A 25141-nucleotide genomic window follows, 5' to 3' on the forward strand; every position below is an offset into this window, starting at 1 on the left:
AGGATACAAGTTTCAGACTAACACCTTCATTAGTATCAAGGATCAAAAATGAAACTCACAGAAAAAAAAACTGATTTAGAGAAAAACTGGCAACCTAATCTGAACATGTAGATAGATGCAGATAGAAAACACATCATGTACAGTTAATTATTACAAAGTTAAGAAACATGGACACACACATATTAATCTTTTGTATAGATTCAATTAGTTTTTTTTTATTTTACATCCAATTATCATGACAAAAAAGAAATAAAAAAAAGCCAATTAACCTCACTGGAGCACAACACATTGTAAACTATCTTGCAATTTGTCATTTCCAGTAGTAATTTGCAAAAACATTTATTGCCTTTATCTTGGATTGACTGTATAGTCAATAAGCAACTGACCTTGTCTACATTGATTAAAATGGTCATTACACGTAAAGCATACAGTGAAGTATGCATAGAAACCACAGATATTATACCAGAACTGACCACGCTAACCAAGGAGGTTTACACATTCACAATTTATTCCACAATGACAGCCATAACATTACATATTACCCTATTTATATACATCTAAAATGTATCATCGAAAAAAAGATGCTGGGTCTAATAGGCTGACTGTCTGAAACATTGCACATTGTATTATAACAATGCACAAGGTATCGCAAGTGGATGTCCCCTAGTGGGAAAAGAGGGAATTAAATTAAGTTTTCTAAAATATTTAAAAATATTATAAATAATAATTTATTTTTTTAAATATATAACTAATATACAAAAAGAATTTAGAGCTATAGATAAATATCCAGTTCCTGCCTACTATTTAACTTCCTGTATTCTATAGCTCACAGAACTATAACCTGATGAGATCTGAAAGAGGGGATTCTTATTTTTAATCCCTCTAACAAATTAGTACATCACACGGCTGTTACGGGACTATGTACAGGGCTCACTGGCTGACCCCTCTCCTTACTAGCTGGGTGTTTTCTGCATATTGCAGCCACCGGTAACACCTGTGATCAGTGCTAGCACCCTTTGATTGCCACCAACAAAGCTACCAGCGGCAGTCAACAGTTGGGAGTTATATGGGCTTTGATCATCGCTTTTCATGACATCATCAGGGAGTGTTGATCACTTGCCATGACAGCCTGGAGTCGTTATAAGACTCTAGGACTTGTAATTGCTGCAGACTTGTAACAGTGTGCCAGTGGCACAGTTTTACAAATCTTTAGCAATTTCTCCATACTGCAGTAGCATTGCAGCATATGGTAGGAACAACCAGACAAACAAGGGTTAAAGTACCCAAGGAAGGAGGGGGTCTGAAAAATAGTAAAAAGAAAAAAATTTAAAAAACTAAATAAATAAAAAAACTTACAGTTCAAATCAGCCCCTTTCTCTAGAACTGATATAAAATTAAATAAACAAATAAATTCCTAAACTTTTTAGGTATCACCAAGTCCCAAAAGTCTCCATGTATTATAATAGAACAATGGTTATTACTGGCTTGAACCCCTTAACGGAAAATAGCACCCACATGTGCATCATTTTGCAATATATTTAATAAAAGAATGTAATAAAAAGTGATCCAAATGTCATGCAGTGCCCAAAATGGTAGGATAGAGAATGTCAGCTAATCCCCCCAAAAATGGCACCTTACACAGATCCATATACCAAAGTATGAAAAAGTTAACGTCAGGAGATGGCAAAACAAAAAAACTGTTTTTCCTACAGATCGTTTAATTTTTTTTAAATCTATTAAAACACAATAAAACCTTTATAAATTTGGTACACTGTGATCAAACTCTGAGCCTTCTCAGCCTGAGAGCAGAAGACAAAAACACAAATGTAACATTCAACTTGCTTGCCTTTGAGTTAAAAAGAATTAGGATTTGCTTAGGAAACGCTAAACTTTGTGTAACAGATTTTTTTCTTTGCCTTAATGGGCTTTGATAAACAGTGCCATAACTTAAAGGAAATCTACCATGCTGCTAGGTAGCTTATGTTTGTTAGGACTGTGATATATATGGCCAGAGGGCCTTATACTACTAAAATCCCCCTCTTCCCCCTAGCCTCATCCCAATTAGCATAATGGAGCTAGCTAAAGTGTTATCTAACATAGATTTGTTATCTTCAGGGGATCACAGTGGACCAGTGTATCAGTGTGATCCACCCAGATCCAATAATCCTTGAGAAGGAGAACTGATGGCAGCTTCATTGGGTTGATAATGTTCTGTTTCAATGAGGCTAGTGAAAGGAGTCTTATAGCCATTTAGTGTTGTGATTTATTGTTGTGCCATATCCGGAGGTTGTATGGACAACTTTAAATCACTTTCTACGTCTCTCAGAACCCTTGCGTTCTGGGAGTGTCTAAAAAAGATAACGAAGTGACCTTGCGTACCCTGCAGGGGTCACGGTTTCCTTCACAAGGATTTTTGCTACAGTAGGATACTTCTAAATAATAATAATATTTATTTAAATGAAGCACAGGTACTACCATGGCAACATAATACTTGCTTTAGCCAAACACAGCTGAGGCCAGTGAGTCTACAGAGGTTAGGTGGTTCATTGCCGCAGTCTTTATGTACAAATAGAAACCAAAGTGCCACAATGGACCACAGAAGAGGATTAAGGCAGCCATGGTGTTTTGGTTATTTTAATTTTAAAAAAATCATTATTCCGGGCAACCACTTTAATTCACCAAATTAGAGAATTTAGGGGTGTAACAGAAGTAATAGTTGCCCTGGTCATATAAATAGAGAACACATACCCTATTTCCCAGAAAATAAGACTTATATTAATTTTTGCTCCTAAAGATGCACTAGGTCTTATCTTCAGGGGATTTTTCTACTAACAAGAATTCACAATTATTGTTAAACAAAAAATCAACATTTATCAAATACATCAGCATAACATTCTGAATTCCATTGATAAAGTCTTGTTATTCTCTGTCCATGTATAGCAATATCTGTTACATTTTTAATTCTTGTATTTACGCGCAAAAAGATAGATTTTTTACTTAAGGACCATTATGTCAAAAATGTTCTTACATCCTTACAACTCTCCTAACCTACCAAATTCTATGTTGAATTTCTTGTGATTTCTTGAACCATTGTCCCCAGTCTCTCATGTTTAGCACTTTACCTAAATAACCCCTTTTTGTCCGGGTAGCTGCTGGTAGCATTTTCAGCACAACAGTCCGTGATTTTATCCCATGAATTCTACACACATGTCACAACCTCTTGCAGTATCTAAATGATCTACTAAAAATAATGTATGGTGTGGGGGGAGCAGTAGCAATGACGGCCGCTAGGTCTTATTTTTAGGGGAGGCCTTATATTTGTAAGCTTTAAAAAAAATTGCCCTAGGTCTTATTTTCAGGGGGGGGTATTTTTGGGGAAACAGGGAAGTAGATGGGTTTTCACACTTGAGCTTCAAGCAATGTCAGTAAGGGAAGATTATTATAGAAAAAAAATCTGAATGTATTAGTTAGTAACATTTACAATTGACCACTTTATTTAGAAATACAGTAGAAGCTTATATATAAAAAAAAAACTTTTATGTGAATTTTTTTTTATTTTTGTTTTACTTACTTTACAGTACAGACAACATTAAGTTTTATACGCAGCTCATCCACTGATACAACCTAAATGCAGCTTGAAATGAAAACAATACCCATTTCTCTTATAACCCAGACTACAATTCATTGGCCAGACTGCAAATATCCAAGCTAAATATTTCCTTTGATTTTTGAAGTCCATTAGAATGAACAAAAGTTGAACAAAAAGAAAATTGTTTGCGATATTACAGAAAGTTACTAAGATTAAAGGGTTTATTTTTTGTCCTCTGGAAAATAAAACATTTTTAAATTGAAAGTGCTCTTCCCCAAATTTAACAGAATTTTATGCCTTTCAGGGACGAAAGAGAACATTGCAATAAATAAGTTGCTTTTATCCATGGACAAAATAGTGATTGTAATTTTATACTTAAAACATAAAAGATAGGAAATCCAATAATAAATATCACAGAGGATATAAGCACAGCCGTCAGTAAAAAGTAGGCTTCTAACACAATCGGGTATCTGTTAAAATTATTTTATTTCAAATATGCCCCAGACATATACAAATATATTCAAAGTCAAATGCAATTCTCAAGTTATACTTGGGAGACACCTGCCATAAATATTCAGGAACAAACTCCTATATCATATGAACCCAAACCAGATAAAGCAGTCAAAACTTTCTAAATAGTTTCAACATCATGTAACTCTTCATATATAATGCATGTTCTTGATATATAGACAGATAGATAGATTGATAAGTAGCACATAAAATATCTCAAGTATATATAGTAAACAAGTCTCATACTTGTTTAGTCTAGTGGATGATTCCGGACACCCCATTGCGCATTTCGCTGGTCACAAACTGTATAAATATATAGTTACCATGTTATAAACTTATAATAAACTAACCTTACTCAAAAATATAAGATACACAGTATCAATAAAGAATTGTAAGTTTCATAAACTCACTTTACAGTTAACATTCCGGTTAACAGAGCGTATATAAGATGTAACTTCTATTCTGCATTGCAAAAAAAAGGTTCAGTGTTGTGCCCGTTTGTGATTTTTAAAAATACAATTCAGTGTCAGGATTTTATATAAGTGTTTTAGCATTAACATAAATGTTTCACTTCTCAAATGCAAAAGTTTCAAATATAGGATGGAGTCAGTTACAATTCAAAGATTCTCCCATATTTTCTATAAAGCATTTGTTTTTATGGAATTCTGTAATATTTGCAAATGGTTTTTATTACTGTGGGGACCAATTGAGGTTTCAACTACTAGGTCTCTCCTTATTCATTAGATCATTATTTCCAGATTATTATTATTAACCATACATCAGAGGTGGTCTGCAGTACCAATTGTAAAAATTATTGGCCACAAGATTGCTCATTAAAAACAGCCTAACTGACCTAACTTTCCCTCCTCCCCGACATGGTTAGCTTCTTAGGGGTGCATGGGATCTAACTACCAGCCTTGAGGGGGTGTCTATTCCATAGATTTACATCATTATCTCATTCTTTGTGCCATCACCGTTCTCTAATGAAACATCACTTCCAGTTCAAAGGTATCAGCACTGGTGAGGATCTAGTTCTCTACTGCGCATGTACTTACAGTGTAGGCGTCTATGTGACAACCATAGAGAACCCCCAAGGGATCCTTACACATTGTGCTTCTGAACAAAAATAAAATTGGAGCTGTATTCAGCATTATTAAGCATATAGTATAACATTAGTACTCACTCTGACCTATACATAGGCGGACATTTATTAATTTCGGTGCAGGGTGTCGCTGGAAATGTTCTATAATTTTCAGTGTGATTAATGATTTGGAGCACTAACCAAAAGATTAAGAACCTTCTCCACATTTATGAAGTTGAAATAGAACTCCCTAGACCAGCTTTTAGCTGCTCTACTGGTGCGCCAAAAATTGTGCCACAAAACCAGTAGGAAAAATAGAAACCTGAGAAAAGTGTAGGATTCCAAAGCGGCAACACAAAGTTGTGAGTGTTGGAAAACCACCAAAATAGTGGCACTCACACTTCATAAATAAGGTGCAAGAGGAGCAGCAAGGGGAATATAAATTCCGACAATTTTCCATTTGAAAGGCAATGATAAATGACCCCCATAGTGTCTAAGCGGAGTATTGCTAAGTATATTAAATAGTAGTAACAATAGAGTATCGTAACAAAGAATATATTCAAAAGGCTCTTTATTTAAATGATGCAAACATATAAGGCTGGAATACATCTCCATCTAAAATAAAATTTTCTATAAATGAAATCTACAGCTCATGTCCCCCATTATTTGTTGGATTTTGCAATCCCATTACTTCATTTCATTAGAAAGTAATACCAGTCATTCTATATCCAGCAGCTCATCATACTCTAATCATAACCCCAAGGATCAATGTTCTTTTTTAGACCACAAGTTAAGGGAAGCTTTAGGATGATTTAACAAGCAGTATCAAATATCAATATTTATCACAATGACTACCCATTCACAGAAAGTGACAGCTACAAGGACAGTTAATTCATAAAATGTGTACACCAAAAGGTTGCAACCAGAACCCTCTAATAATCTGTTTTTATCGTTAAACACATTTTATATTTTCCACCATTATGAGCACATATAACAGTTCAGATTGAACAATACAGGGTTCACATTCATCTGAGGAAGACATTTCTGCTTTGACTTTGTTTTATTTCAATATGTGGTGGGCAGAACACTGTGTAAAGCTCTTCATGAAACATTTTAATTAGAATTACAAATGTACTTGTGGTCAATTCCCAGGCAGGAAGCTAAAGTGTAATTTAAAAAAGCAGAAACTGCCTTGTTTATCAATTAATAGCATTTTCCAGATATTTATAACACGCCATAAATAAATAACCCTAGCAAACAGGATTAACAAGCACTTTTTAAAGGGCATTTTAATGTATTGGAGTTAATTAAAGCAGTCCTGTTACCAGGATAAATATATAGCTGGAAGCAGAACTGTATTCGTCTGCAATAGGATCCTACACAGTAAGCTTTTCTGTTTTAACTTTTCTGCAAGAAGATCTTTGAGAATGTTCAAAGTCACCAAAAACTGAAAATCTGTAACATTTGCCAACAGGCCAGAAAAAGCATTTCCCTCACTTTTTTACTGCACAAATGCAGACTACTACAGAGTACAGGGCATGTGCAGCGATGCCAGTTAAGTTGTACATACTGTAAATGGCCTCCAATGCAAAATATTATAAGCTTATACAAACTGATAAGTCATTTATGTGTATACATGCAGCAATAACAGTAATAATATTTTCTTTGCATGGTACTATAACTAAATGCATCATAAAAAATGTAGGTTTTAGAGAAGCTTTGATCATATGGGTTGAATCAGATATTTCCAGTAAACCGCTAAGGTAAACTGAAAATGGCATCATTAATAGGCCCTCCCCATTCCCTTTACATTTTGAATTGGCTTGTCACATATTGTTAGTAATTGTTACCATACACATGAAAGGTGACAATGTTCATCCATGACATTATTACTATGCAAATGCCATGTTGATGTGTATAAATAACTGTTCTCAGCCAACCATAAGGATTTTATTCAAAAAGTATAAGTGTGCAACCGGACAAGAATAGACAGTATATTAAAGATTAAAGGAAGACAGTACTGATTAAGGGGTTATTCCATGAACCCTGTTATCAAAGGAACTCAATTATCATTAGCATAAATGATCAGGTTAATGATCAGGGTTCTGCATCCACTGGTTGGCCTCTATCCACAGGATATTGGTGAACATGCTTATTGTGGGGCTCTCCCCATGGATCAGGAGAATGGTGGTCTGTTGTACCCACATTGTAGCCCAAGATGAAGCGAGTTGCATAAGCCCCCAGGAAAAATGTAATTGATTTGTTCTACACTTCAAGTCATTTTAATTGACAGATGGCACTGTAACTGCAAAAATCAAAATGAGTAAAAAAAATTTGCAAAAATGGGGATATCTTGAGAAATGCACATCAGATCAAAAAACAAAAAAAAGATGACAAATATTTCTTAAAAATCTAACCAATTATACAGGTTGATGCTGTATTTTCCTGTGGTGAGGTAGAGGGAAACTATTTTTAATGTAGAAACTACATTCATCATAACTCTTATAAAATGCTTAGCTTTCATTTTACCAGTGCTCATGAATATATTAAAGAAGAGCTGTGATTGGTTGCCATGGTCAACTAAGAATATTCTGACTTTTGGACAGCTTGATAAATCTGCCCCAAAGTTTTCAAATATAGAATGCTCTGTAGTAAGTGCTTGAATTTGGTAACATTGGCTAGCTTTTAGAAAAAAAATGGAATATGTCTATTTGCAGATTTTGGATCAGATGTGTATTTATCTAAATATCTCAGTTTTCAACATTTTTGCACAGATTTTTATTTTTGGCAATTACAGTGACTGTCACCAAAATTGAAAAAGACCTTGTTTAAATCAATGTGATTTGAAAGCTTTTCCTTTTAAGACTTCAAAGATGGTGGAGAGGGGGCCAAGTTTGGTATCATTGGATAGATTTTTGAAAAATATTTGACATCTATATTTTTCGTTTTTTGATCTGATGTGTATTTCACGGTCCCTTTCTTTTTGTTACACCCTCTATCCAACTATCCGGGGCAATAAAAAAAAAAGGTGGCACAACCACTGACACCATAAAAGTTGGTCAAGCATAAACAACTTAAAAGTTAATTTCCCAGCAAATGTATAGTAATTTTAGTACATTATATATGAAATATTGGTTATTTCTACTACGGTTACTGATTTTCCAAGTTGGACCCTTATAGCTACAGCTGCGTTGTAACATCAGTATCGCATTAAGAAGCAATGTCATTGGGCACTGCATGAATTATTCAGTAGTTTTGCTGGTCCCACCAGCTGAGCGGAACTACTTTTCTTTCAAAAGAACTGGGCATTGCAGTCAGTGTAAAATATCATGTCAATGGAACTGGAAATGTTACTTAATACAAAGCCTTTAAAAATGTGCATGCACCCAAAGTAGCATAAATTTCATGCGTGACCTTTTGATGGTTGTACTTTCTTATTCGCTGATGCAAGGCATGCATACACCTCCTCTCTCAGTAATCTGTCAATTGGAGGTGGATTTCAAGCACCGGTGAATACTACATGTTCCAATTTAGCTGTAAAGTCTAAGCAGAAATATAGTACAAGAGTTTGATATTTTTTTATTTAAATATTTCTATGCAAAACTTTTTCAATAGCAAACGGGATAATGCCTAATATTGAAAAATAAATTCTAAACTTTAAAGCAATTAAAAATGCTATAATGTAACCTAAGCTAATTAATTGCAAATCTCTAGGAAAGTAAAGCTTTACAGAAGTTGCCAAAAAAAGAATTGTAAAGGTGAGATAAAAGTTACTCACCACTAAAAGTCTCTTGGATATTTTTCTATGTCAAGTAACATACAGAAAGCAGTACATGCCATTCACAATAGCACGGCGCCCCATCTGCTATCCAATCTATAGGAAAAGTTACAAATAGAGATGAGCGAGCACTAAAATGCTCGCGTACTCGTTACTCGAGTCGAACTTTTCCCGATGCTCGAGTGCTCGTTTCGAATAATGAACCCCATTGAAGTCAATGGGAGACTTGAGCATTTTTCAAGGGGACCAAGGGGACCAATAAAATGTGTCATTTTATTGACAAAAAAGGAAGTCAGTCCTGTTTCTTTGTTTTTTTTTATTCAATGGATAATTCGTGGAACTTCAAAAAGGAGAATGACCCGTGTTAAACATCTGCAATGTGTTCTTCACACATATTGTTCTTCACATACTATTGTGAAGAACACCTTTAGGCACTCATGTCTTCTGATAAGTTAGCAGATGTATGGAAACATCTGCAATGTGTTCTTCACTGTGTTCACTATGTTCTTCACTTAAATGATCCTTAAGGATCCTTATATGATCCTGTGTTCACTGTGTTCTTCACTGTGTTTTTCACTTAAATGATCCTTGAGTGAAAGCTCGTTCTCGAGCAGGCGAAATACTCGTCCGAGCAACGAGCCGTTTCGAGTACGCTAATGCTCGAACGAGCATCAAGCTCGGACGAGTATGCTCGCTCATCTCTAGTTACAATATTTAGTTGATAAATGCACAAACACTTTAAAAAATGTTTTGCATAAGGTATGAAAATTGACTTCATAGTTCTATTGTCTTATGTGTGGTCAAGCATTTGCCTTAAAAATAACTTTTGAAATAACTGCTCAAGAATAAATCTCTCAAATGTTTTCTATAGCAGAGAATTTTTAAAATTATTATTAGGCTTAGTCTTTCTGGTTAAACTAAAATCATAGGCATCAGATGAAAAGTAGGCCCAAACCCTCAATGTTCAGGTCCATGGTGAACATAACAGGTCTGGATCTCTGAACCAAAACTTCAGCAAGATGTTTGGCATTTAACTCTTCCCCCTCCTCCGCTGTTACCACACATGGTCTGTGCTGGCACTGGCCACAGGTGTTATCTAGTCATATGCCATCAGCAAGGAACCACATATAACAACAAAGTAGTTGTGAGAAGGAGATTACGTTATAGCCCCTAGTAAGTCAACAGTTAGCTAAATCTTAAAAATAAAACTAAATAACACAGACAAAAGTTGGAAGAGCACAATTAATTCAAGCACCAAAGTTAGAAAGTTAAAATGTGAGAAAATCTTGTCTCCATTAGACAAGACACTGAATTTTGGGTACACTGGTTCTGAATTTTCATTAGGCAGATATCTTACTAGAGTTTTTTGGAATGTTATATTTAATAACGTAGCTTACACAGCTTGTTAAAGTTAGTTTCATTTTCAGATGAATTAACATCTGAAGTGAATTTGGGACTTTCTGATGAAAAAAGTTTCAAATAATTTAGTAAAAAAATGCAACTTTTTCGAACATTTTTGTTCTGTACCACTGGGATACTGAAGTGGATTTGCACCTAAATTTGCAACTCTTCAAAATGCGCAACCCTTTGCAGAGTTGCACTTCAGAAATCGGACTTTAAGAAATGCATGTTGGTGCAAAACAGCTCATTGTCTGGAGTAAATTGTTTGAAGTTATAGTGAAGTAGGTTTGAAAAAAGTAGTAAATTTGGCACAACAGTGACAATTTTGAGACACTTTGAGGACAGTCCTTAAGAGTAGTTATCATGACGGGGGTCACTGCAATTATACCAATTATAAAGGGGTCAGACAAGTGAAAAAGTCAATTTTTAATTCACTGCTTTTAGAAAAATGGAAGACTTCTTCATCCACAATATGTACTGTACTCTGGAGAAAAATAAAATTACTGTTTGTTACTTAACCCCTTAACGCTCTGCGCCGTAGCTCTACGGCGCAGAGGTATAAGGGAAGTATGAAGAGGGCTCACGGGCTGAGTCCTCTTCATACAGAGGTGGGGGTTTTTGCATTTTGCACAAAACCCCCACCGCTAATAACCGCGGTCGGTGCTTGCACCGATCGCGGCTATTAACCCTCTAAACGCCGCCCGCAAAGTCGCGGGCGGCGTTTAAAAGACGGCGGCGCGCGGGCGCCGCCATCTTTTTTTCGATCGCCACGCCCCCGAACGTCATCGGGGGGCGGCGATCGGTTACCATGGTAGCCTCGGGTCTTCTCTTGACACGAGGCTACATGGTTTATGCAGGTTCGTTACAATGAGCCAGTGGCTCATTGTAATGTAAGACCTGCAAAAACGCCATATATTGCAATACTGTAGTATTGCAGTATATGGTAGGAGCGATCTGATCATCTAGGGTTATTGTACCCTAGATGGTCTAAAAAATAGTGAAAAAAAAAAGAAAAAAAAAAGTTTAAAAAATAAAAAAAATTAATAAAATATTAAAAGTTCAAATCACCCCCCTTTCCCTAGAACGGATATAAAACATAACAAACAGTAAAAATCACAGACATATTAGGTATCGCCGCGTCCCAAAATGCCCGATCTATCAAAATATAAAAACGGTTACGGCCGGCGGTGACCTCCGAGGCGGGAAATGGCGCCCAAATGTCCGAAATGCGACTTTTACACCTTTTTACATAACATAAAAAATGAAATAAAAAATGATCAAAATGTCGCACAGACCTCAAAATGGTAGCAATGAAAACGTCGCCTCATGTCGCAAAAAATGACCCCTCACACATTTCCGTGCGCCAAAGTATAAAAAAGTTATTAGCGTCAGAAGATGGCAAAAAATTTTTTTTTTTTTTTGTACACATTCGTTTAATTTTTGAAAATGTATTAAAACACAATAAAACCTATATAAATTTGGTATCACCGCGATCGCACCGAACCAAAGAATAAAGTAGGCATGTTATTTGGAGCGAAGAGTGAAAGTCGTAAAAACTGAGCCCACAAGAACGTGACGCACGTGCGGTTTTTTTTCAATTTTTCCACATTTGGAATTTTTTTTCAGCTTCGCAGTACACGGCATGTTAAAATAAATAACATTACGGGAAAGTAAAATTTGTTACGCACAAAATAAGCCCTCACACAGGTCTGTACACGGAAAAATGAAAAAGTTATGGATTTTTGAAGTTGGAGAGCGAGAAATGAGCCGGAAAACCCTCCGTCCTTAAGGGGTTAATACATAAAAACGGTAACAATTTCATAGGTAACATATTCACCTTTTGTCCAACATTTATGAATAGTGAGGCTAACTGCACTACATTTAGTTAGCTTCACTAGTGTGCAGAGTGCAACTGAGTAACGTTTTTTTTCTTGTGCACTCATTCTAACGGTCATGTGCCACAATTTTGTAGGACTTGCTGACATAAATGTGGTGCCCCTTTAGGTGCACAGACACAGTGCAGCCACAATACAATACTGCCGGAAAAAAGTCATAAATGCATGTGCAAGCAGTTATATTGGTGCAGACTGCTTCATAAATGTGGGTCTATTAAAAGTTGCTGTTAAGCTCTGCAGGCTTCAGATGACAAACTTCATGAAGCTGGTTTCATTCATTATCTTTCCAGGATAATTGTTAGTCAACAGGTTAAAAAATGTTGAATGCAGACAAAGTTCTGCACAACGGAGATGATTGAGGTTGGAATTAAATGGGATATCATCAGCTTAAGCACTAGAATGCTAAAATAAAAAGCAACAGCAACATTTAGGAGGTTTGCGAGTAGCTGACACCCCAATGTTGCCCTATGACAAAGTTCAATATTCTTAGGGAAAAAATAGTCCAAAAAAGTTTTTTAAATGCTTTATAAACTCAAAAATATTAAGTAAAATAAAGGACACCTAATTGGTATCTGCGTAAAAATACCACACAGTAAATTGCATATTAAACATTGCCAACAATAAAATGTATAATGTATTATGCCCTAAAGCCTGAACTGAGACTTAAAGGAAATCTACCATTTCATTTCATGCATTATGAAGCAAACATACCTTGAGAATGTGGTAGCTACACTGATGCAGGCAAATAACTTGTTTAATCCCTGAGCTGAAAATTATGATAATGAGGCTCTGTAGCTCCTGTAGCTGCTCCAGCGCTTCTCCTCTCACATTAAGTATGCATTGCTCCAGAGAATTATGTAATCACTGTGTTGTGCCTGACAGGCAGAAGTAATCAATCACTGCACCATCCCCCAGCTGCTGTGTATGAACTCCGGTTGATTACTTCTGTCTGGACAGTTCAGAAAGCTCAGTGTAATGTGTTGATCAATAGCAGGCTGAAGCAATCCAGCTTTCCTAAGGTCCTGAATGTTATAATTGTTAAGGATCGCTACTCTCTGACAATTCTCTTTCCACTTCAGTTATGACTAGGTCACCCTTTTCTTTCTAGTTTTCCAGGATTTCCTGATACCAGATGCTTCTTTTTGTACATTAATGTCTACCGTTCAGTTTTATGGGTTAAATAATAATAATACTTTTACAATTGCTTACAATTATAGCAAAACCTATAGAAAGTTATCTATGGTGGTCAAAGACTGCTCTATAATGCAAGCAGGAAGAACGGATCAGTTCCAATATAGACCAGGACTTATAAAAACCTTATATTAAAAACCTTCTATAGTAAACATACTTGAAGACTAAAGTGGTAGTCTGTATAGGACATGAATTTGGAACACTAAACTTCGTTATGCATGTGGATTTTTGTCGAATTTGACTTGTATTGAGAAGATATACTGTGCATTGGCTTTGACATAGAATATAAATGGGTGTTATACATACCAAAGGTTATTTGAAGCTTGCACTATAACTGATCCAATAAAATGTCAGAAAGAAAAAATATGCTTACACGTACTAGCAGGAAGTGTATAATACCATAACATGATTAATACATAAACTACTCCCACAGTACCCTGAAAAGATCTTGACTCAATTATTATATTGAATTACAGACAATAAATAATACATGGAAGTAATGTAGTAACTACACATATAAAAGCTCTAGAAAATTGAGACACGCAAGAATTCACAGCAAATAAGAATAATGTTTAGAAACAAGAAACATCTGGTTGTGATGTCATCATAAGTGTAATTCAATCTAATTAAATAAGATCTAGCGTTTTTGATACCTTACTAGGAAACTACACCATACAGACACTAGGCAGATCTTTAATATCCATCTCTGTGTATGCCTGTACAAGTTCAGTAATCAGAATTCTGCTATTTGTATGAGCGCATGCCAAAAAATGATGGTCATACTTATCAGTAGTAACCAGGAGCACATTGTAAACTACTCTTACAAATTGTTTACTAGTGTCATAACCACTTCTGGGATTTGGCACTTTTTAAATAGTCTCTCAGGGCAGGAGAATTTTTTTATACAAGGGAAATGTATTTGTAGGTACATAATATGTCATATCCATGAATTGGTCAGCAGAAGAACATTTAGAACATAATATAATATATTCTTTTTGACTGTATTAAGTCATAGTGGAATATGAAACATAGCTTTATAATCCCACAGAGGAAGGTTTAGGGACATTGGACCACGCAAGCCTTCTTGCGACAAAATGCGGGATTTAACTTCAAAATTGTGTCGCAAGCCAAGCACTTACATGAACCGGGAGGAAGAAGTTGAACTCCGGCGGACCTGAGCGGGGAAGCGACAAGTCAGGCGCACAATCTTCTTGAATCCCGACACAATGCATTGTCGTCGGACAATGCACTTTCGGGATCTCCTCCAGGCCGGGTAAGTAAATGTGCCCCAATGTGTGCAATGTGAGATGGAGACATAAATACAACCCCAACTATGTATTTATACATTTTTAGTAGAAGCCATGACTGTGACCATGAATAGTCTTTTATAAGAGAAGATCTAGCCTTTTATATGTTTAGAATCTAAATGTTAACATTCAAAAAAGTAGCACATTTTTGCGCAATGACTTCATCCCCTGTTGGCATAGGAAAAACTTTAGAAGTGGTTGCTCAAGTATCCGCTACTTTTGTGCAACTTTCTAAAAAAAACACTCATATGCCAGATTTATCAGACTCTAAGATAAATCAAACAAGCCCACCACCCCCAAATAACAGCTTTTGCTAAGCTTTTCCTTTGCATCAAATCAAACCATTCCTTACATTGTGCATTCTGCATTTGTTTGATACATATAGAAGCCAAACTTATATCAACAATATCAAACACTACAAAGGGGAGACTTATTTTTTTCTCTTTCTATTTTTTCTGTTAGTCTAGTTTTTTGTCTTGTTTATTAGTCCAATTTGTCTTTGGTAAATTTTCCTTGTGCTAAATTGGATCTGTGCCTTATAGGCCCTTTACACACTTGAAAGTGTGACGTGTACAACTTGCATCACACTCACAGTGGGACACATTGGGGCAGATTTATCAAGCAGTCTGAAAGTCAGAATATTTCCAATTGCCCATGGCAACCAATCACAGGTCCCCTTTAAAATATTCATGAGCACTGGTGAAATGAAAGCTGAGCTGTGATTGGTTGCCATGGGCAACTGGAAATATTCTGACTTTCGGACTGCTTGATAAATCTGCCCCATTTACTTACAAGGTCACTTGAGTTCACTAAAAGTGCATTTCCATCTATAATGCTGCGTGCGGCGATTCACTAATTAGTGTGCATGAAATCATGAATCTGTTGCTTCCCCACACTAGTCTGGCAGAGTTCACCATCATTTTTGTGGTGCACCTTTAACATAGGGAGTGCAACACAATTTGAAAGTTAAATACAGCACTCAATTTGAATCAGTCGGACCTTCCGATAGCACGCTTCCTAATTTGTGTCGCATTGGAAGACAGCGTAGTTGCATTACAAAAGGGTCACATGCAACACAATCCCAGCGCACACACTTCTTAAATACCTGTGCAAGCCGTTTTAGCCATGAAGAACATGCACAGTCCGACAAAAATGCACCGTGCAACCCTAAGTAAATGAGCCCCAGTGTGTGATGGCTGGAACGTCCAGCCTGAACGCTGACAACCAGAACTGTTCAGCCAACACATGCTGCAAGAGACTTTTTTTTTTTTTAAATGTCACAAAGTTACTTGTCCTAATTCTTCATGCCAAGGTCACCACCTGAGACTAATCGAGATTTGAACATATTTTACAACTTTATAAAAAGTTGCAGATACTCATACAACAAACATGTGATTAAACATCTGGAATTATAAAATAAATACAGTGAGTCTTGCTTGGAGGTGTGATGCAAAGGTGAGGAATATACTACCTTCAATTACCTCAATCATGTACACCGTACAACCCTACTTGAATGACAAAGCTAACACTACCATCACTAACACTGTTGAACTTGACAAACAAGCCCAAAGTTGATCCCTAGCTGACAAGCACTTTTGGATATGGAACACCTAAACAATTTTTAACCAATAATAAAAGTTACATTCTAGTGATAAATAAAAAGGGTTACATTTGCCCTCTTTGACACTTGGTCTGCTTGGACTTGTTCACAATGAGTTGCAGTGCAAAGAAGGGGAAATCACAAAAAATTAGCAAATTCTCAACTGCTCAAAAATGTGAGACATATTCATACTAAGAAAAAGAAGAAAAAAAATGATAAATCCCACCTCCAAGTTTCAGTTCAAACAAGACTATATGACTGGATGGATGAACCACCAATTGCATAAAAAAAACTTTTTGTAATTGAGCCCTAAATGTTGGGAAGCACATACATGGTGTCAACATTAAAAAATATTTAAGAAACACAATATCAGATACAAATATAAGATTAATCCTCCTTAGGACCTAGAGATACATTTTTATACCTGGAAACTCAAATTTTCACTGTGGAGATACTGGACACAGAGAGATGCAATTTTAATGGTTCTCTTTAGTCACATTACAACCCAGAAGCCCCCTCCCCATAAAAATGTTATGGTTTGTTTCTTTATCAATTTAAAACGTGGTTACCTTTTGTCTTATATATTTTTATTATGGTTATTATTACGTAAATCATCGCTCTAACTTGACTTTTATGTGTATGTTCAATATACTTTCCCTGCTCTACCATTGATCCAATTGAATAGTAAACTCTGCTTTGGAAATATAAAATTCTTCTAGCTTTGATGACTCAGTGCAGCCATCTAATTCATAAGAAAACTTTAATCTATGCTTGGAGATCCTGTGTCTAAATATTTCATATATAAATGTATTTTTTATTTTTATCTCCATAATAAAGATCTGATATATGCATCATTTAATATGTACTGGATAATAAAATAAGGAGATCAATGGTCATTCAACACAAAGTAGAAAGAGGAAAAAAAATGTAAAAATGTAAACCAGTATGTAAAAAAGTGAGGATTTCTGGGTCAGTGATCATTTAATTGTTATTATACTGCTAACTGATGCTACATTTGTAGCAATGAAGTGGCCACATAATTCCTACATATGCAACTTCTCTGTACAACCACTAATTAGTATCCATGCAGACTTTTTTTTATATTTTAAATCACACATTGGCCCAGATTTATAAAACTGACTGTGCCAGTTTACCTGTGTAGATACATGTTCAAACTGCTTGGGCATGTATTTCTGAAGTCTTTACGCCAGTTTTGTGTTGCAGCTGCAGTGTGTCTACCGTGACAAAAAAATCTGCACCTAAAGGGACATTCCGGTGCAAACTTGCACCGGGCGCCGCATTTAGGATGAAAGTCTGACATAATTGACGTGAACACCCGTAAAAAACTGAGTGCACAAAAAAAAACAGGTGTGATTAAGCTTGATCAGCGTGTGCAAACTGCGCCAGATTATTGAAGATCGTGCACAAGTCTTTAATAATGTGTACATTAGTCAGGCAAATGGCATTACTGATAAATTTGGGCCATTTTATTGAATTGAATGTTTACTTTAGTTGCTATAGTAAGTGGGCATAGCATGGTATGCTTGTGTGATGACTTTGCCATAAAAGACACTGGGATTTCACAGATCTTTTGCTATTGATGTATTTTTATTTATTACATAGTTTTATGCCATTCTAGCTAAATACTTTTTTAGGGGGGTAGATAGGATTTGTGATTTGTGTCTGTTTTCATAATGTAGATTGTTACTATTGATGATCATATTGATTTTTATCTGCACTTCGACAAGTTTGTGTGATGTTTTGGGTATGCTAGACTTTTATGTTTCTCCATAGTGAACATTTATATACATTGACCAACATACTATCTGGTATGGCAGATGTGGAGTGGTACAGTCTTACTTTGGCTTCATCTTCTGTGTATATTTTTAAATGTTTTTTATTGAATATACTTTCTTGTGTTCCTTTTTATTAAATATTTATTATTTTTACCAGGTTTTTACCAGGTAATCTTGCCTTTCCTTTAAATAGTTGCAGGTAGTTACTATATGTATACTGACCACTGTAGCCTATGCTCAGGCAATTGCCCTTTATTCTTTTGGACCTCTCATAGACCACATGCCTCCTTGCCTCAGATAAATGTCTCTTGAGTTAGCTTGCACCTTCCACTTTCTCTGTTGTTGCGCTTATTAGCATCCATGTTTAGAAAGTTGGACCTGTCATGTAGACTTCAAACTCTCCAAACAAGCAGCAATCTAGCAATGTCAAACAACATTTTAAATATATGAAGCATAGCAACACAAGAAAAAATGGGAAATCATCCGTACTTTGTTGTGCACATGTTAAAGGCATTGATAGTGAACAACATACATTGAAGTAAGATCAATAAAATATTACATAATAGTAAAGATACCAGGAAATTGTAAAAATATTTTGCAGAAACTATTAATAGTAAAAGTGAGAATACCTTATAACATTGTTTTGAATATTAAAAAAATGTATTTGATTAACAATGTGTGAGAGTTCTGCATTAATATCAGCATTATATAGGAACCCCTATCAATCATAAAATGATGGCATATTTTGGCACACTGCATTATTTTTATAACAAAAAAAATAGGGTTCAAGATATCAGCAATTGAAGAGGATTTTTATGGCGTTATGATTAAGGTTACTTTATTCTCTCAGATTCCACTTTGTACATCTTTTTTTTAGTCCTTGCTTTACTGTGATTGCAGAAAAGGTAGTGACCAACATCATTAAATTGCTGCTTTAACGTCTGCTAACCCAACAAAAGTTCTGGTGCTTGTTATTTAATGACAGTTTTCCTTACTTCTGACCCCAGGGTCATTGTAGGGGCAATATCTCCTAAATCTCAAGGTAAACAAGCTTCATTATTGATGACAGTTCCCTTTAGAATGTGGCATCTACCAAAGTGCCAGGTTCTGGTTGATTTGGCTCCATCAATCCTTAGAGGAACTCTACCATGTCTTTTGTGGTAGATTAAGTACCCAGCAGTGTTAATATTTAATCTACCAAAAAGGGCATGGTAGATGTCCTATCATTTTAAAAGATCAGGTCAATAACTTATAGCAACTATTTTTTGAATTTAGGACATATAAGAAATCTCTTTATCTGTGACTCATTCATCTAAAAAGAAGCACAATGTAATTCATTTAAGAGACATTGGGGGTCATTTACTAAGGGCCCGATTCGCGTTTTCCCGACGTGTTACCCGAATATTTCCGATTTGCGCCGATTGTACCTGAATTGCCCTGGGTTTTTGGCGCACGCGATAGGAATTTGGCGCATCGGCGCCGGTATGCACGCGGCGGAAAACGGGGGGCGTGGCCGAACGAAAACCCGACGTATTCGGAAAAACCGCCGCATTTAAAAAAAAAATTGTGTCGCGAAAATTTCACTCACCTTCATCCTGGATAGGCCGGTGTATTTCGAGGCATTCCAGCGGACTTCAGCGCAGCAGCGCCACCTGGTGGACGTCGGAGGAACTGCTTTGATGAATCCCGGCCGGACCCGAATCCAGTGCAGAGAACGCGCCGCTGGATCGCGAACGGACCGGGTAAGTAAATCTGCCCCATTATGTTAATTGCAAGTTATCCTTTTATCCAAAGTGATTTGGGTGGTCCAGCAGTTGGGACCCGGACATTTAGAAGAATGGAAACCATATAAAATGGAGGTGCAGGTCACATGCACATCGATGTTCCATTCTTCTTTAATGGACTACTGAAGAATGACATTGCAGCGCATATTTGATAATCTGCTACATTAGCACTGGTAATGCAGGACCCCTATTCTTGGGCTCATGGGGAACATTTTAGACAGATCTAGCTCTTTTGTCCTATCCAGTGTCTATGAGATATCTTGAAATCCCCTTTAACATTATACAAGGCTAACTGATCTAACTTATTTACAGTAATTTTTATGGTAATATTGTTTTTAAATGTTGGATGAATTAAGTCAAAAGTGATGGGACTTTTGTCAAATAAACACTTCGCAATGGTTTTGTATTCCCATAGAAGTCCAAGCAAATGTTCAACAATTGTTTAAAAGTGGGTGAAACAGTCTTCTAGCTATAGCGCTTAACAGTATGTATATTGTATCTGCCCCCCAAATACAAACATAGTACATGGTCAACAGGTGCTGCATTGTAATCATAATTTGCAATATTGTCCTCATCTGACCCCAGATGCATTTATTCCACCCCAGCAATGCACAGGCACATATATTCAGCAGCACTCACCACATCCATGATCTGCATCAAATTCATTCCAAAGTAGACGGTGAGTGGATGAGAGTCATTAGCCACCGGCCTCTCTAACGGATTATAATTCTTCAGTAATTCCTTGTAGAGCTTTCTCTGGAATTCTCCTTGCAGGGACACTTCAAACCAAGAGAAGAGCATGATCAGCACTTAGTACAGGACGTCAATATACAGTAACATGGACAGTACAGGGACCTACTCTAGTGATAGCATGTGGCTTGTAAACAGTGATCAGCTCATCGTGTACATAGCCCTGGACTGGGACGTATTCACAGAGATGGGGTTATGAAATAAGGTGAAATGCAGGGTAATGGTGGGAACAATTTACCATGTATCAAGCATACTGATATAATCATCCACAATTGGATCTCTCCAGCTCCCATCGTATGCGATCGTAAGTCGTGGAGGTCTTCAGATTCCCAGCCGAGGGGGAAAAGTTTATGATTCGATGACAATAAGCAGTGTCCTGGATGCTGCTGGATGCAGAAGATCAGCTCTCTGGCTGCATCAAGGCTCAGGCTGTGGAGGTGGCGACTACTAAAGTATCACAGCCCCTGTGTATGAGACCTCACTGAAGATGGAAATCCAGGGATTGTCTTCATATTTAGGCATGCACTGCATCTATTTTATAGGGGGATCCCAATAGTTCCCAGCTGCTGCTGATAACTCCCCCTGGGCTCAGTACTGGCACTTGTCAGGAAGCAATGGCTCCATTCAGATGGGCTCCACGTGAAGCTTGTGACTTGTGATCCTCTCTCAGTCTGAGCTCTGTTCATTGCATTGTATTTTATAGCTGGCAAGGAGGAGGCAGAGCAGCAGCCCAGATCTGGTGTGAGTATTAACCCATTCACTGCTGAGCATGTCATTAAGACACATCCAGCGAAGTGGCAATGTGTTCCTAGCTATAAATATCTGCACTCTCTGCTACAGTATTTTTAGAGCAGTGTCAAAAGTAGTAAATTAGATTTGGGAATCAATGCACGATGACTAGAATTTTAATGCAATAGTTAGGATACAAGTGTATACAGATGATTATGCTAAGGAGCAAGGAGGAAAAGACAAAGATTTCACTAAATTTCAAGCAAACCCCAATTTTAGTTAATGTGATTATTACAAAAAAGTGCATGATTTTTTATTATGTAATAAAATGTCATCTTATCACACACTTATAAATGTATGACCTGTAAAGCGGCAAAATAATTTCTTTTGTACTAGATAATAGTTACCTGTATTAGAAATTGCTACCCAGTTTCCAGCTAGAAGGAAATGATGGGAGTGGTAGTTGCAAAATAGATACTTATTGTCTTTGCCCCAAATTAGTTCCTCAGAGAAAAGAAAACTTGAGGCAGCGCATGTGAGGTACAGTAGGTAGACAGCATGCTGTTCCCGCTCTTTTTATAAGGCCATAACTAACATTTACCTAACTTAATTTTAGTGACCAGAGCCAGGCGGCTGCTGCTAAAGCAAATAAAATAATGGGATGTATCAAGATAGGAATAGATTCTCATGATAAAGACATAGTTTTGCCCTTATACAAATCCCTGGTCAGACCACACATGGAATATTGTGTACAGTTTTGGGCACCAGTGTATAAAAAGGATATAATAGAGCTGGAACGGGTGCAGAGGAGAGCAACCAGGATTATTAGGGGAATGGGGGAACTAGAATACACTGACTGATTAAAAAATTTGGGATTATTCATTTTAGAAAAAAGACGGCTGAGGGGAGACCTCATTACAATGTAAAAATACCTGAACGGACAGTACAAGGATCTCTCCAAAGATCTTTTTATACCTCGGCCTGTGACCAGGACAAGGGGGCATCCTCTACGCCTAGAGGAGAGGCGATTTTACCATCAACATAGACAAAGGTTCTTTACTGTAAGAGCAGTGAGACTGTGGAACTCTCTGCCGCAGGAGGTTGTTATGGCGGACTCTATGTACATGTTCAAGAGAGGCCTGGATACCTTTCTGGAGAGAAAAAATATCACGGGTTATGGGGATAAAACATTTATTTAATTCTTAAAGGTTGGACTTGATGGACTTGCGTCTCCTTCCAGCCTTATATATATATATACTATATTGTAAGACACAAATCCAGTAGATGTTTCTGAATTTGTGATGTATTATGGTCCCCGGCTGCTTTTGCACCTTTCTGGAGTCAGATCAATCAATTGTAGTAGGTCTGGGAAAGTTGCGTGTTCAGAGTAGCTTTCCTTGATGTGAGGATGATCGTGGCACAGTTAAGTGTCTGGATTCTATCGAGAGAACAACACAACATGTTTTGACATCGCAACAAGATCTTCTTCATCTCTACAAGTAATAATTGGTCAAAACTTCTCAGCAGGGAACAAATTAGATTAACAAGTATGAAATACATATATAAATACATAATACAATTGTTTTGGAGGTTCCATGAAAATGTCCAAAATGTCCAAAGTCAGGTGACGCAGAAACAGGATGTCTAATATGTTGCGTGAGAACCTCAACAAGTGAGATCATTAGATAATAAAAAACCATTACAATAACTTGGTACAGCCAAATAATATACAGTAGGTATGGCCTGAGAAATAGGTGGAAGGCTGGTTGGGAGGTATTACACAGTAGGTAGAGTACAGTATAATAAACATTAAGGTAAAATAGCATAGATAGTGGATGGTAGTATATGATTTTTAAAATAAATAATATTAAATGTAATAATAATTTAAGCTCCATTCCTGTTGCATTTTAATCTGCTTTGGAAAATAGGGGGTACATAAGTCTAACTCCACTTTTGGAGGTGAATCATGCTGGAGTGCCACAGGATGAAGATCATTGCCTTATGGTACAGTAATACATAGCGCTAAAGCTGCGTTTACAAGCGCGGTGCGCGGTGCTTTTGCAGTGAAAAGCATGTGATTGGTAAAGAATGAAATGCGTTTCACTGAAAACGCTAATGAGATCAGGCTAACACGGCCTCCTGCACAAATGGCGCCCTAGAGCTGCGCAAGTGCAGTATGTGACTGTGCACTTAGTTTCTATTGGCTTTAATACACCAGCAGCGTTTTAGTCATTGGAAGATAGAGACATGAGTTATGTGAGACATGAGATATATGGAAAGTTGACACAACTGTTTACTGACAGCTTATGGGTTTGTAATATAGATTTGAGCACAGCTGCCAATAAAATTACTAATATTGTACGTGTAGGCATTTATGAAAATAATTTGAAAAAAAAACTACAGTACTATTCTATTAAATTGTGTTTAAAACCAACTGTAGGAAAACATTAGAAAACATGAAAGCTGTGTTATTATAATGAGATTACACATATTAATTAAGTTATTCTGAAAAAATCAGCAATATCATTATAAGTTATAGCAAGTAATTTGCAGTCATGTTTCTTTTGACTTGCATCATTTAGTAGAATAATAAAGCATCAGATGCAACTGTTCTTATGCTACTATTAAAGGGGTTCTCCACTTTCAGCAAATAATTGTGTAATGAAAAGTATAAAACTCAAGTTCAAAGTACAATTTTCCAATATACTTTCTTTATTGATCCTAAATGGTTTTCTTTGCTTGCTGTCATTCAAGAGGAAGCTTCATTGTTTACTTGCTGTTGATTAGAAAAAAGTCCACGGTCATGTGATGTCACACAGGTGCACGGCTCATTATATCACATATAGTAATCAGAACCATGTCATATCATATAACAAGCCTGTGACTATTTTTTTAATCAACAGGAAGTAAACATTGAAGCTTCCTGTGGAATGACAGTGAGTAGAGATCTAGACACCAGTGAGAAATTGATAGAAAAAATATATTGGAACATTGTAAAGCTTTTCATTGCACAAACAATATTAATTATTATTTGGACAACCCCTTTAACTGATTGGGGCACATTTACTTAGCCGTCCACTGTAGTTCACAGAAAGTGCATTGTCCGATGATAATGCACTGTGCCGTCATTCACCAAGATCGTGCGCTCGATGTGTCACTTCCCTGCTATAGCCCGACAGAGTTCACAATCTTTTTAGTGGTGCATCTAAGTGCTTGATCTTGCAGCACAATTTGAAAGTTAAATCCCGCACACATCCTGAATCAGTTGGATTGTCCGACGGCACCCCCCCCCCCCCCCAATTTGTGTCCAATGGAAGCCAGCGAAGCCATGGAAGGATCGCGTGCGCCAAAATCCCAGTGCAGACACCTGTTAATTACCTGTCCGAGCCGTGCAATCCCGAAAAAGTTGAATAGTCTGACAAAAGTGAGCAGAACCGAGTAAATGAGCCCCATTGTCTAGATAAGCTTAATACCCCATGTATTCTGTGTTACTGTATGTTGTGCACTTTTTCACAAACCAACTCTTCATTTTGGATTTTCTTTTTTGTTAACTGTTTTACTTTGTTTAAGAGGAAAAGCTGATAAGTTCCATAGATTAGCTCTTCAGAGACCTTTTTTTTACAGAAATTACCCTGAAGATATTGTATATTAAATCAGATAAAGATGAATTGAATTTAGAAATATTGTGTAACAGTCATGCATGGCTGTGACTAAAATTAGGTTAGCCAAT

The 25141-nt window shown here is 36.7% G+C and overlaps 1 protein-coding gene across 2 annotated transcripts in view; it reads right to left on the bottom strand.

Annotated features, from left to right (window-relative positions):
• The window catches only part of LOC140127418 (neuronal acetylcholine receptor subunit alpha-7), a 144261-nt gene extending 122811 nt beyond the window's left edge, over positions 1 to 21450 (bottom strand). Inside the window, exons 1-2 of one of the 2 annotated variants that reach the window (XM_072148094.1) lie at positions 20921 to 21450; positions 20572 to 20711 (exon numbers count right to left, since the gene is read on the bottom strand). In XM_072148094.1, coding sequence (XP_072004195.1) covers positions 20572 to 20711; positions 20921 to 20975 — 195 coding nt within the window. In that variant the 5' untranslated portion in view covers positions 20976 to 21450. Of the gene's footprint in view, positions 1 to 20571; positions 20712 to 20920 lie in introns of those variants that run through there. The other variant, XM_072148095.1, reaches the window with a different exon arrangement.
• Positions 21451 to 25141: the final 3691 nt, after the last annotated feature.

The sequence above is a fragment of the Engystomops pustulosus genome, chromosome 4 (genome assembly GCF_040894005.1).
Source record: "Engystomops pustulosus chromosome 4, aEngPut4.maternal, whole genome shotgun sequence".
NCBI lineage: Eukaryota > Metazoa > Chordata > Amphibia > Anura > Leptodactylidae > Engystomops > Engystomops pustulosus.